The following is a 13,941-nucleotide window of genomic DNA, read 5'->3' as shown; positions in this document are numbered from 1 at the left end:
AAGACTCAATAAAATATACATTTTTTATAAATCAAACCCCTACATAAGTATTTTTCATGTTTAGTACATTTGTTTTTTTACAAATTTTTAATAATACACACAAAATAATAAAGAAGAAGATAGGTTTGAAGATGGAAAGAGGCCTTGGAAATAAACTAGGGAAAAGAGACGATTTGGTTGCCTAATTGCTAGGCGCATCCTTTTTATTTTTATTTTTTATGAATAGTATAGCCACGTGTTTATGCTCCATAAATAGTATAGCCAGTTGGCTATAATGGGTCCTTTTTTAAAAAATTTATACAAAAAAAATAATAGTATAGCCGTACGGTTATACTTGGGTCTTTTTAATAAATCGTATAGCCGCAGGGCTATACCCCGTTTTTAATTTTAATTTTTTTATTTATAGGTTAGCCATGCGGCTATACGTATTTTCCCTCAAAAATAGCACCTAGGCGCTAGGTAAATCATTTTTAAAAATAAAAATAAATAGTATCGCTGCCTATACTTGGGCTCTTTATATATATATATATATATATATATATATATATATAGCCAAGCGCCTATAGTTCGTTACATACGTATTTTTCGCTTATACTCCTTAAATATTATATTTATACACGTACGTACGAATTTTTCAATAATACTTCTATTTTCAATTCGCGTCTTAAAGACACAATGAAATACACCTATTTTATTAAAGCAAACACCTACGTACGTATTTTTCATGTTTAGTACATGTTTTTTTTACAATATTTTTAATAATACACACAAATAATAAAGAAGAAGATAGATTTGAGGATGGAAAGTGGCCTTGGAATTAAACTAGGGAAAAGAGACGATTTGGGTCCCTAATCGCTAGGCGCATCTTTTTTTTTTAATAATAAATAGAATAGTGGTGCCACTATGCTTCATAAATAGTATAGCAGGTCAGCTATATTGGGTCCTTTTTAAAAAAAAATAGAAAAAATAATATAGCCTTATGGCTATACTTGGGTCTTTGTTATTTTTTTAAATAAATAGTATAGCCAAACAGCTATACTGCGTAGTTTCACTAAAACACCCAAAATGGGGGCTGAAATTATAAAAAAAACTCAACACCCAAAACACTTTATAAACACACCCAAAAAATATATAATTATTGATTTTGGGTGTGTTTCTATGTTTAAATAGTGTTTGGATTTTTTTATAAATACATGTTTAGGATTGAGTTTATTTATAAATTTGTATTTTTTAATTTATTTTAATTTATAGTGAAAAATAGGTCGCCTAGCCCCTAATTGGATTGGAAGCCTAGGCGCTTGGTGCGTCAGGTTTTTTTTTAAATAAATTGTATAGCCACTCGGCTATACGTGGGGCCTTTTCTGTAATTTTCTTTAGTAAAATGTATAGCCGGGCGGCTATATTTGGTCCCTTTTTTTGCCATGAATAGTATAGCTGACTGACTATCCTTGGGTTTAAAAAAAAAAATTAATAATAAGTATAGCCGCGCGGCGATACGCATATTTTTTGCCAAAAAACAAAACCTCACCTATCCTCTAGTTGGATGCCTAGACGCTAGGTGGGGCTTTTCCCTTCTTTTTTTTAAAATAATAAATAGTATAGCCGATCGGCTATACTTGGGTTTTATACAAATTTATAAATAAACTCAATCCTAGACATGTATTTATAAAAAAACCCAAACACTATTTAAACATAGAAACACACCCAAAATCAACCCCAAAGTCAACTTTTTGGGTGTGTTTATAAATGAGTTTTGAGTGTGTGTAATGATGAGTTTTGGGTGTGTTTATAAAGTGTTTTGGGTGTTTGGTTTTTTTATAATTTCAACCTCCATTTTGGGTGTTTTAGTGAAACTCCCTTTTTTTTAATTTATAAAAAAATATAGTGTATAGCCGCCCGGTTACACTTGGGGCCTTTTTTTTTTTTAATAAATAAATAGTATAGCCACCTGATATACTTGGCTCTTTTTTTTGTTTTAGTTTTTCTGTAATTATTTTTGTTTATCGATAAGAGTAGTTTATAGCATTATCCATTACTATTAGGTCATTATCCGAGTCTCTATTGTTCGTTTTTTATGCTTAAATTTTTTTTAATACTTCAAATATCATTATGATCCGACATAGAACTTTTTGTTGTCTTTGTGGTATGCATAGAAAAACATATTCTTATTAGCAAATTTGTATGGAAGAAGATTCCATATGATTGCGATACAATAATATGCGTATTATTGAAAAATACTAGATACGTTTATATAATATATAATTATTTATATTATATTATATATTGTGACTCAGTTTATTTGCGAATACTTTTAAAAATAAAAATAAAATTATAAGGACGAATACTTGTTGAATGGCTTAAAAATAATTACATAAAATTGCTTTTGAAATAACTAAAAGCGTTTATAACTGCATTTAGCAAAATAATTAAGTGCTTTTGGATTATTTTTTTTAAATGCGTTTTCTAGAAAAACACTTTTCTAACATAAATTACAACGTTCTTTTATTAACATTGTTTAGAAATGCTCGTAACAAAATCGATCATGAGCAGAAATGCTTCCCGTAGAAGCAGTCCCAAGAATAATTTTCTTTCAATCAACCATTATCATCCAATTATAAATACATAGAGAAAATTAATGTGACATTCTAAACCAAATTTTGTTTTTTTCTTCTTGTTTTAAAAAGAAAAAAATGAAAATGAAGTTGCCCTTTCAAAATCAATATCTCCATGATTCAGACTTCAGACCAATAACAGTAACGGCCAATAACGGAAGCATCAGCTCAGACTCAGAGCTCTCTCTCTCTCCCTCCGATTGCGGTTCCCTTCTCTTGCAGCACTTCGACGAACCCTAGATTTTCTAGGGTTTCTCCCTCTATCTGAAACAGCAAAACGATGCCTTCATCCCCCAAGTTCTTCCACGCGCGCCAACCCCCTTCCGCTCTCAGACCAACCGTCTTGCTCGTCGGGTTCTGCCTCGTGTTCGGCCTCTCCGGGTTCATCTTCGGACTCGTCTCGCTTCTCCACCCAAGCCACCAATACAAGTGCCTGACGAGCAAGTCCAGATCGGTAAAGGTGATTTGGGAGAGAGGTAGTAGTAGCAGCAGCAGCAGTCAAAACGGTATCGTTTTGAATGTTGGAGATGGGAATGACAATAACAAGAGGAAGAAAGTGATGGGATTTGTGGGTATTCAAACTGGGTTCCGATCCACGGGTCGCAGACAATCTTTGAGGAAGACTTGGATGCCGTCCGATGCCCAGGGCCTACAACGGTATCGATTTTCTTTAAGCCTATTTTTAATTAATATCAACATTTGATTCATGATTCACTTTAGTTTTAACTGCGTATATTGTTTGTTGCAAATGCTTGGTCCTTGACAATGTATATAGTTTGAGAATTTGATCAACAACTTTCTTTCCTTGTATATGTGTGTTAAGTGTGTGATTTAGACCATGATATGCTATAGTGACTTGAATAAAGCAACAAAGTTAGAAGCTTGGTAATTTTGCTTTCTTTTTTTAATTGATTTTGGAGAAATGGGTTGCAGCTTGGAAGAAGCCACTGGGTTGGCTTTTAGGTTTGTGATTGGTAAAACCAAGGAAAAACAAAAGATGGCGGAACTTGCAAAGGAGGTAGCCGAATACGATGATTTCTTGCTATTGGATATTGAAGAGGAGTACAGTAAGCTCCCCTACAAAACGTTAGTTCTAAATAATTATAGTTTATTTTCCATGATCTAGTTTGTTATCTTGTCTGTTTTGCTTATCAAGATAATCTTGTCTGTTTTCTTACAGGTTGGCTTTCTTCAAAGCTGCCTATGCACTTTTTGATGCTGACTTCTATGTTAAAGCTGATGACGACATATACTTAAGGCCAGGTGCCTAGATTTGTACAGCTTGTACATACCATATTTAGTGTTTAATATGTCATTTAATTATGAGATTTCTTTGCAGTAATGCAATAACTTTTCATTAATATTATCAGACCGCCTTTCACTCCTCTTGGCAAAAGAGCGTTCTCACTCACAGACTTACCTTGGGTGCATGAAAAAGGGCCCAGTCTTCACTGACCCAAAACTTAAATGGTTAGTGCTGATTTTGTCAAGATTTGGTTATCTTTTCCTCGGTCATATTATTTAGCTTCCATTTTGATTTTATGCCCTTGTTAGTCATAGGAACTATTTTATTTACTACTATGTTGGGAAGTGTGATAACTGAAAGAAGATATATCTTGATGTGTCCACTTTCACCAGATCCATGCCAAGTGATGTGGTTCACTGGTTACCTGAACTAGCTTTTTTTTTTCCCAGTAGCAAAGTATCTGATCAGTAAAATTCTTGCAGGTATGAGCCACTATCCTTTTTGCTCGGGAGCGAATACTTTCTCCATGCTTATGGTCCATTATACGCTCTCTCTGCTGATGTTGTTGCAAGTTTGGTCGCTCTTAGGAACAACAGGCAAGTTTTGTTATAAACAAAAAAACATAGCTTGCTGGGTACTCCCTAGTGTATCATGTACCATTAGTATCACTAAAACATTTTAACTTTCGTCAGCCAAACTTTACTAATTAGTTGATATTTTCCCTTAGATGCATGCATTGGAAAGTTATTAATTTTATTATGTTATTTCTGGTGGCGTCTATCTTACCATGGCATGCATACATTGGTGGCAGAGTTTTGACCTTACTTTCCTATTTTACCTAGTGATTTGGTTTTAGTAATGCTATATGGTCATGTATGGTGCGTACAGGTTTAGTCATCTTATGATATGTAGGACACCTTACTACATGGTATATGTCTTAACATATTTTCCAGCGGAATAGGTCATATACTTGCAATTCTGTATTCCTGAAGATTAATTGAGCCTTAGACATTTCCATTCCATTATCCCTTTAGAGTAGGGCAAGGTGGCTGAACATATCTGGCTTTTTAGTAGTTTAAATTTTCAGATACATCGTTTCAAAGCAGCTTGACTAATAACCATGCATATAGTGAAGAGGGCTAATGGCGTGGTTTGTTTCATTTCTCCTTGTTTTATTTATTTTAAGCTTAAGAAGATTTCCTCAATGATTCCTCGTTGACCCAGTTGGTGGGTGTTGGTAATATTATTTGGTTGCATATGGAGTGTCCAGTTTAAGTTGTTTTATGATATTTAGGTCATGCTAATTCATGGTACATGTCTTAAAATGTTTGTCAGTGAAATGTGCATAGCCCATATTGTATCCTACTCTTCTACTTTCCTGAACAATAATTTTCACTTAGGCCTGACCACTCCATTATCAGTTGAGCCAAGCCCTGGGTGGTTGAACATAACCAGCCTTAATTGCCGTTATTAACTGTTTAATTGTCTAAAAGGAATTATAGTTTGACAGGATCTTAAATTATAGCCATGGCTAAGTTTCTTTTTCCTAGTGTATAAGTGGTGAGTGTTGGGTTTCATTGCCCTGTTTTGCCGTTGGGAGTATAATGTGGCCAAAACAAGCTAACAAGTAGTTTAGAAGTGAATGCTTAGTTCGACTTTATGAGAACCTTGATCTATTTCAAAAGCAACATTTGTAGTTTATGCTGACTGATTGAGACTTGGTGCAACCCAAAGAGAAGCCAAATAACTGAAGTTTTTATTACTCGAGTAAAAAAAGCAAACAGAAGTTGAGTCTTGCTAAGTCTGATAAACCTAGTCCAACTCCAATTGGCACTACACAGAACCCCACAAAGGAAGAATGAATATCAGGAGGTTTTGTGCTTGTGATACTGCCTCCAATGATAGACCCTTTGCCCCTTTGGTAGAAAATATATCGGTTGGAATTTCTTGCATCATTTGGTGCTGCTGGTTGTTATCCTCTGAAAATAATTCCTAGAGCAGAAGCTTCTGAATATACTAACTAGGACATGATTGATCCTGACTCATCTTCAGCTATTTCATATTCATTTTCTCTTTAAATTCAAATATTCTGAATAAAATAAAATAAACTTTATGGGATTGTGAAATTCTTTTGTTTTGGTGCAGTGGGATTTCCATTTGATTTCCTTTGAGAAGGTGGATCATGACAGTTAAAAATAATAGAGGTCATATGCTTGTGTAGGTCACATATTTCTTGTTTCCTACCCCATAATGTAGCTGATGGGTTCCATCTTCTGTGTAATTTCAGTTTCCGAATGTTTAGTAATGAGGATGTCACAATTGGTGCGTGGATGCTTGCTATGAATGTCAACCATGAGAATAATCAGGCATTGTGCTCACCACGGTGTACATCAACATCTATCGCTGTGTGGGATATTCCTGATTGCTCAGGTTGGTGTTTCTTCTCACTCCAACACGCAGTTGAAAGTGAAATATGAGCCAACATTTCTTTACTCTTTTATTTTATTTTATTTTATTTTTGGTTTGGTAAGTGCGAGGTTGTAGAGATTGAAACAATCTCTATGAATTCTTCTGGTAAGCGAACTCTGTATGCTAAAAATTTTGTTTGAGATCAGTGTTCGGAGACATCAAACTTTTTCATCTTTTGCAGAGACCTACCTTAGTGACAAACAAATAGGAGGTTTTGGGCCTCAAGAAATAATGTTTTTCATATCCCATTGACCTGTATCTTTTCCCAGCCTTTGAAGGCAAATACCTATTCTTTAGGTTGGAATGTTGGAGTTGAAATGAATATCGGAAATGGCTTGAAATGGAAAACTCTTACAAAAAAGTTAGGAGTGATTTTAAATCAATTACATTTGAAAAATCTGTTATAGCTTCAAATAATTCTATGCATGACAGATATTTGGATTAATTGAAAATGATTTGGAGTCCACATTAAGCTCAGAAGAAACATTCAATCATTTTGCGCTCATGAGAGTTTAGATGAGGAATTGGAAACTGAAAGTAGTCAAGCTCAAGTGTTCAGCATTCACCTAACAAACACATTCGGGTTGGACGTTAATGTGAAAAGAAAAAAGTGTAGATTGTTTTACATTATTACTGTTAATGCAGGGCTCTGCAATCCGGAAACTGAATTGTTAGAACTCCACAAAAAGGACAGCTGCTCAAAAGGTCCGACGCTGGAATCTGATGATTAGCAGTCTTGCATCTGCTCTCAGAGTTGATTGACTGAGTTATATTTTTGGTGTGTGCCCGTACTTGAGTTACCTTACAATGCCATTTTTTTGTTTCTTCCCCATGTAGTAAGAACACAGAAAAAAATATATGTACATTTTTTTAAGGATCCCAGAGAGGGATATGAGAAAGAGGGGGTGTGGCCCGAGTTACAGGATTTAGGAAGAACAGATAGTTATCAGGGTTGTAATCAATTATGTCAATTTTTTCAAATCAAGTCTCATTCTTTAAAATTTTCACTTCATCTTCTAAAGATAATTGCGCATTGCACTTGCGTTTTGGATGGAATTCTTACACATAACTTCAGCTAAGAAAATAGTTAATATCTATACCAAGATCGAAGAATGAAGTGTTTTTATTTGTTTTTTCGCTACAGAAGAATGAAGGTTGGCTTTTGGAAATGGAAACAGTTACTTTTCTTGCCTTATTAGTTTGACAACATATAGATTAAGACATTGTAGCTTGACAACTCATTGTAGCCCGAGGGCATGAACCAATCTATAATTTTAAGAACAGTTTGGGTTGGATGCTTGTTCGGCATGTCTATTCTCTACTGCTTTCTCTCTGCGTTATTTTTGTTCATAGGGTTAATTCAAATCAAAAAAGAGCCCTAAAGAAAACCGTACACAAACATGACAACTTGGTAAAACAAAACATGAGTGGGTGTATATGTAAAAATCTCTCGAAGAATGGAACAAGAAAACAAGGATTGTATCAAAAGGAACAATGGTAAAACAAAATAATATGTATACCAATGAATTGAACTAGGGTTAGGGTACATAATGAAACTAGAGCTCTGAAAGCGTCACATGCCAACACACAAATGATGCATGATGATGGCCCAATGAACATACCAGAGACCACCAGCATTGATGCATTGGATTTATATCCGACCTCACATTCACATATATAGTCTGCTACCCACACAGACAGAACTAACAGAAAAATCCATGACTCTCTCTCTGTGTTAGTGTTCAAGATGTCAACTTGGTGGTATGGGGGTGCCCATGTTCTGCTGTTGATCTGCCACTTCATCATCATCAGTGCTTCCCATCAACCATGCACCATGTTATGATAGATATGTCAAACGCATAAGGTTGACATGTTCATATTAAATATTTGATATGCTGGTGTTTTGGTCTCCACTGTCTCATGGCCCCACCCAAAATATGCTCAACTTGTTTGCATTTAAAACCAGATCCAGTTGTTCCCTATATAACCCAAAAAATAAATTGGATCAGTCAGGACCAAAAGCTAGTGGAATGAACAATAATGGCAATCTAAATTTTTAACCCAAATAATTGAGCTAGAAATCCAGGTTCAATTGAATATAAAATTGAGCAGTGGAGTTGAAGTTATGCTTCTGATTTTCTTATTACTATTGTTATTGGTGGTGGTGATTGTTAAATCATTGATGCTTTGAGCCTATGAGTGATGAGGTGAAGAGTGGATGTTAAGATAATTGAAGGCAACATGGGATGAGCTCCTCCAATTTCCCAATCATATGATTCATTTCTTATCATGATGGCCCTTTGGATTCATGGACCTCTGTCTGGCTGAGGGTCCATCCAATGATTCATGGAAAGAAGAAGGGCTTTTTTTTTGTGGCCCATCTGTAGGTTGACATTTCTTGATGAAGACTATATATATACTAGGTCCTCATAATCAGTCTGATGACTAATGACACACTATTGACCACAGTGAAATTTCTCAAAATATTATTCATCAAGTTTTAGTTCTGAATAGGGTTTTTAGTTTATTGGACATGCAGTTGAGTCAAATATAAAATTAGGTTTAAACCTAGGCCCAACTGCCTTTATATAAAAAATTAAAAAAATAAAAAACCCAACAACAAAACTCTCAGCATGAAGAACCCTTTTTTTTTCTTTTCTTTTTTTCTTTTTTTAAACAGGTAATTGGGGAGGGATTTTACACAAATATTCATTGGGTGCTTGGGAGTTTCGAACCTCTACCCACATCGGTGAAGATGAAAGAACCCTTTTTTAAAGGAGTGCCAGGATATTTGTTTTGTTTACAGTCATTGCTGAATGCATAGGATTCTGATTAACAAGGATCCCTTGTTTAGAGTTTGGTGAGGTTATCTATAGTGCCACAATTTTTACATAGAAAAGAAAAGGGAAAGAAAGAGAAAAAACAAAAACCAGTAAATAAATAAATAGGAACATTAAGAGCATCCCATCCCACCATAGCAAAATATTATATTAGGTATTGATCTGAGCAGAACATCATTTAGTGGGTTGATCGATGATGGTTAACCATTTTAGTCTTTATCTTGATTCAGCAGAATCAGTACTAATTTATAATTATAATCCCATTATGATTAATATTCCTTCAGCTGTCTCTCTAAACAATTCATTTGGAGATCATATATTTCCATCTACAAGAAAACAAGAAACAGGTTTTACATTTGACCTTCCAGTCAGCTTTATAATCAGATGTTCATATCTTTTTTTTTTTTTTTTTTCTTCTTCTTCTTCTTTCCAGTGCAGTCGCCAAAATAATGGTTCCTCATTCAAAAGTCACCAATATAATTGCTTCTAGTCTCATATGATCAAATGGGCAGCACGTGCCTTGCTGGAGCTCCTCAATTCCCTCAATCAGTACTCTTGTCTCTCACATCCATAATGCATGAATCTAAGGGGGGAGAGAGAGATGAGATATGAGAGATGAGAAAGAGACAGAGAGAGAGAAAGAGAGGTCTAAACTTTCTTATTTCTATGTTACTTGCAGGTTTTGGTACAGTGATATATAACTCTATATATATTTTCTGACATGCTTTGCTCATTGTTCTGCTGTTTACCATTATTTCCTTCCTGGGTAAGCTGTATAGTAGTTTTTTTCTGTTCTTTTGCTCTTTGTTTTTTGCTTTGACTGGCTCTTGGAAGTGGTCAGAATTAAAAGAAAGAAAGAAAAATGATTCAAAACGTGCAACACTTATTCTTGTGGTGGGAGAGGGAGGTGCATATTTCCATTTCAGAATCCCAAGTTAATAATACTCAGCACAAAAATCAAGAAGCAAACATTCAATTCATTTCAATGAAGAAAGTAAAGAAAATCCAATGTGATTTGAATGAATAAAAACAATGGCTGAGGAATATGAGCTTGAGGACAAATTAACAACCAAGCCATGAGGGAAACTCCTTAGCCCTTTTCCCTACAGGTCAGGAATCCAAGGTGACCCAATTGGGAGGAGATAACAGAGACCAATGTACATACATGCTTAGAGAGGCATGTGGTTTACTGATTTTTTATGCTAATTATTTAGGCTGTTTTTATGTACCCTCCAAACACATCACTATCCAATGATAGCTGAAACATTATCCCAATCCCATTGAAAAAAAGACGAAAAGGACTATCCAAGCACATCTAGCTAGCTTGTATTCTGTGAGATTCCACTACAAGTCTAACATCAATTATGAAACCATCATCTGTCAAAGCTTGTTTTAATTCTGTAATGAAGAATTTTTGTACAAATTCTTGGTAAGTTTTGGATTTCAGAACATTTCACATGATCAATCAATGTTTTTTTTTTTGGTCTGAAACATGATCAATCAATGTTATTCAACCACTTGACTCCATAGGAGATTAAATCACTTGCATCTTTTTTTAATCAACGAACAAGAGGGAATTCGAACTTTAATACCGAATCGCTGTCACCAAACAAATCATAATGAACCTTTGAATGATTTAACAAAAAATGGGACTAAAAACAAAATGTGGGTCCAATTTAATTTATAAAGTTGCTGCTTATATGTGAAAACATGTTAATTGTATGTGAAAGTCTAGAAAGGGAGAGAGAGATGTCTCAAGTCTCAACCCTATTCCTTCATGAAACAAGCAAAGAAATCTATGAGCTGATCCTTGAAATGGTTCTGACACTTATGATTATTTGTGTCTGAAATTTGCTTAGTTTATTTATCCGTACTCTTACAATCTGAGGAGACATTAATTCTAAGTTCCCAGGAGCAAGCACCCTACACCTTATCACCAATGCCAAATTTTAACCAGCACTTGTTTCAATCAATAAAATAATGAAAACAAAAACAAAAACAAGAAAGATGAACTGGGTTTGTGGTGCCAGCACACAATATGAATGTGACATTGTCCAAACTTGAGAACTGAGATAAACTTATTTCAAGAAAGATGGATGAGAGAAGCAGCAGAGGCTGAAAGAGATAAGGAGAGGATCACATATCCAAATTTCCTCCAAGAACATCATGGTTTCTCTTCAATGATCACATGGCTGTCACGTGACCTTGCAGCTCTATGACAAAGTCCTACCACATTTCTTAGAGACTCTCTGCAATCTGAAACTGACATCCTTTTTGGCACTGCACTGCCAGGTTCTACATTACCACCACTCACCTCCTTTTCTTTATAGTAAAATCCAATCCAATCCAATCCAATCCCAAAGCTTGTTACATTTGTTACACAAAGGTAAACACTTTCTGGGCCTGGACAATGCATTGTGACAATAAGAGCAAAAAAAAACAAAATTCATAACCTAAAAGGGAAGGTATTGGAAAATCTAGGGAGGAAAAACAAATTTGACTGAGCAGACCACACTACCTGTAGAGGACAAAAAGTAAGTGAGACCAATTAGAGACCAGGATCCAGGAAATTTCATCACCCCCTTTCCCTTCTGGCTTTTGTAAAAAAATTAAAATTAGAACTCCCTATCTCTCATGTGATGAACATGCTTCTTCTGACCCCCATGATTATAGGGTCTGCAATTTTAATCCTTAATATTTATGTATCCGTACTCTTTACTTACACACAACACAGAGGGCTCCAAAGTCCAAGACATTCTAAGGTTGCAACTTGCAGCTCAGCTCTCTCTTCCTCTCTTCATGGTTCTCACATGGCTGGTCAGGCTCTTGGAAGTTGGACACACACAACATGTACAAATATTATATACACACACATATATTGCACACTTTGTCAATCTTTCTTAAGATTTCTTCTGGATTTAAAGGTCCTAATCTGTGGGCTAATTCGTTTAGTAGATTACTAAGAGCTGTTTATCTTTTGGGTTTAGAATAATCTCACCAACAAAGCTTTGCATATACGGTTTGGTATGTGGGAACAACCTTGTTCTTATCTATGAACCTCATTATGGTAATGAACTATATTTTTTATTGTTATACTAGAGCATGAACACCCTCAACTTTCCAACCAATTTAGGGAGCCGATGCCTAATTAGCCTAATCATTAACTCTTAAGCATTGTTCCTCCAATGCCTCGGTGAGTTACTTTAATTAGAGTAAGATAAGATTAATAGAAAAAGTGATTTTTGGTTGTTGATACATGTGAGACTTTGAAAGACTCACATGCATTTACAGTCAAAAATCACTTGCGTGAGTGATTATCCGTAACACTCTTCTATATTATTTTTAGTCGATTAGTTCATTAGTAATTACTTATACTGCGATTTTAATTTTAATTGTTTTTACAAGCAAGCATTACCTATGGTCCATTTAGCTTTTCTCGCCCCCTAATTGACCATGACATCATACCAGAAGAGCTTTTCATTTGTGGGTTTTATGTTTCCAATCATATGATGTCTTTTGTTTTTTTATTCTCTTGTTATTGTCTCAAACAAGACATGTTATATTGGCTAGGAAAAATGGTAGCAGCCCCATCCTAGCTGGTCTTGTAGGATAGTTTCTGCCACAGTGGCACCCTTGTTTAGTTCCTATCCGTTGCATGTGTCACACAAAGTGATGGCTAAGTGGGACTAATTAGCATGTGATTGCCAGAAGTTAATTCTTTATTTTAAAAATACAAAAATTAAATTCCGGAAAAACATAAGGAGAGATTCGAATTCTCCAAAAATAAAAGAAGACGAGAGTCAAATTCTCCAAAAAAAGAAAATTAGAGTCGAATTCTTATAGTGAGCATAAAGATAAAGTATTATACTAGATAAACTATATAAATTCTCATAATTAGAGTTCATTGTTGTTACTGTCTTAGGCTAACATCACCTTCGTTTGATTCAACTTATTTTTCTTTTTTCAGATTCTTGTAACTTATACATCAGGATCTTCAACTTGGCATCCAATTCTTCACTAAAGTGACACGCAATTATCTATTTATATATGCTGGCTTGATATTAATTATGATAGTGATTTTAGATACTAAAAACACTTACTTAGTCAAACGGGTTTGGTTGTATGCTTCAAGTGACTGCAACTCTGCAAGTACTTGCAAGGCAAGGCTCTGGTTTGGAGTTTCGATGGGGTGGGCCTATAACTTCCTCTCGATGGATTAATTCTCTTTACAACAAATATTTACCTTCAACTATATATTTCACTTATAAGTGATATTGACACGTGAGAATTGAATTGAACATAAAACTTCGAATGTACAGAATAAATACTCATTAACTTAAGTTACAAGCTGCTTACTAAATCTTTACCTACCTTTAATTTTTAATTATTGGTATGGACATGTATGTTACTTATGTGAAAATTTAAACCAATGGCTAGAGTAATCATTCAAGATGACTCCCCTGGTCATGAGAACATATAAAACCATGGATGCATATCATCCTTTTCAATAGCGAAAGACAAATTAAATATAGAGCATTTTTTTTCACCACTTTAATTCAATTCTCATTATCCTTCTCAACATTTAACACTGTTCATGGACATAACCATAATTCCACAAATACAAAGCAAAGAGCTAACTATGGTTATGTCTACGAACACGTGTCAAGTGTTAAGAAGGAAGAATACACCTTAAATTAAAATAGTGAGCAAAAAAATTTTCCAATTAAATATGATGTAAAGTCTCAACTCTCTTTAATTAAATCACTTATGACTC

General features: G+C 34.7%; 1 protein-coding gene across 1 annotated transcript; it reads left to right on the top strand.

The window, feature by feature from the left end:
* The first annotated feature begins 2,587 nt into the window (after positions 1 to 2,587).
* LOC103326096 (putative beta-1,3-galactosyltransferase 14) lies at positions 2,588 to 7,334 on the top strand. Its single transcript, XM_008228304.2, has 7 exons — positions 2,588 to 3,269; positions 3,546 to 3,698; positions 3,793 to 3,875; positions 3,983 to 4,082; positions 4,341 to 4,454; positions 6,146 to 6,288; positions 6,973 to 7,334. The coding sequence occupies exons 1-7, from the start codon at positions 2,893 to 2,895 to the stop codon at positions 7,056 to 7,058; spliced, it is 1,056 nt and encodes a 351-aa protein (XP_008226526.1). The 5' UTR covers positions 2,588 to 2,892; the 3' UTR covers positions 7,059 to 7,334.
* Positions 7,335 to 13,941: the final 6,607 nt, after the last annotated feature.

Source organism: Prunus mume, linkage group LG3 (assembly GCF_029339155.1).
Source record: "Prunus mume cultivar Tortuosa linkage group LG3, ASM2933915v1, whole genome shotgun sequence".
In the NCBI taxonomy this organism is placed as follows: Eukaryota; Viridiplantae; Streptophyta; class Magnoliopsida; order Rosales; family Rosaceae; genus Prunus; species Prunus mume.
The sequence above is the reverse complement of the archived record's forward strand: the minus strand, read 5'-3'. Positions and strand labels throughout refer to the sequence as shown.

Excerpts from the sequence above, each read along its gene's own strand:
- LOC103326096 (XM_008228304.2), top strand. The coding sequence starts at position 2,893 with ATGCCTTCATCCCCCAAGTTCTTCCACGCGCGCCAACCCCCTTCCGCT. Across the intron at positions 4,083-4,340 it reads ACTGACCCAAAACTTAAATG|GTATGAGCCACTATCCTTTT; the intron begins GTTAGTGCTGAT and ends AAATTCTTGCAG. Across the intron at positions 6,289-6,972 it reads GGATATTCCTGATTGCTCAG|GGCTCTGCAATCCGGAAACT; the intron begins GTTGGTGTTTCT and ends CTGTTAATGCAG.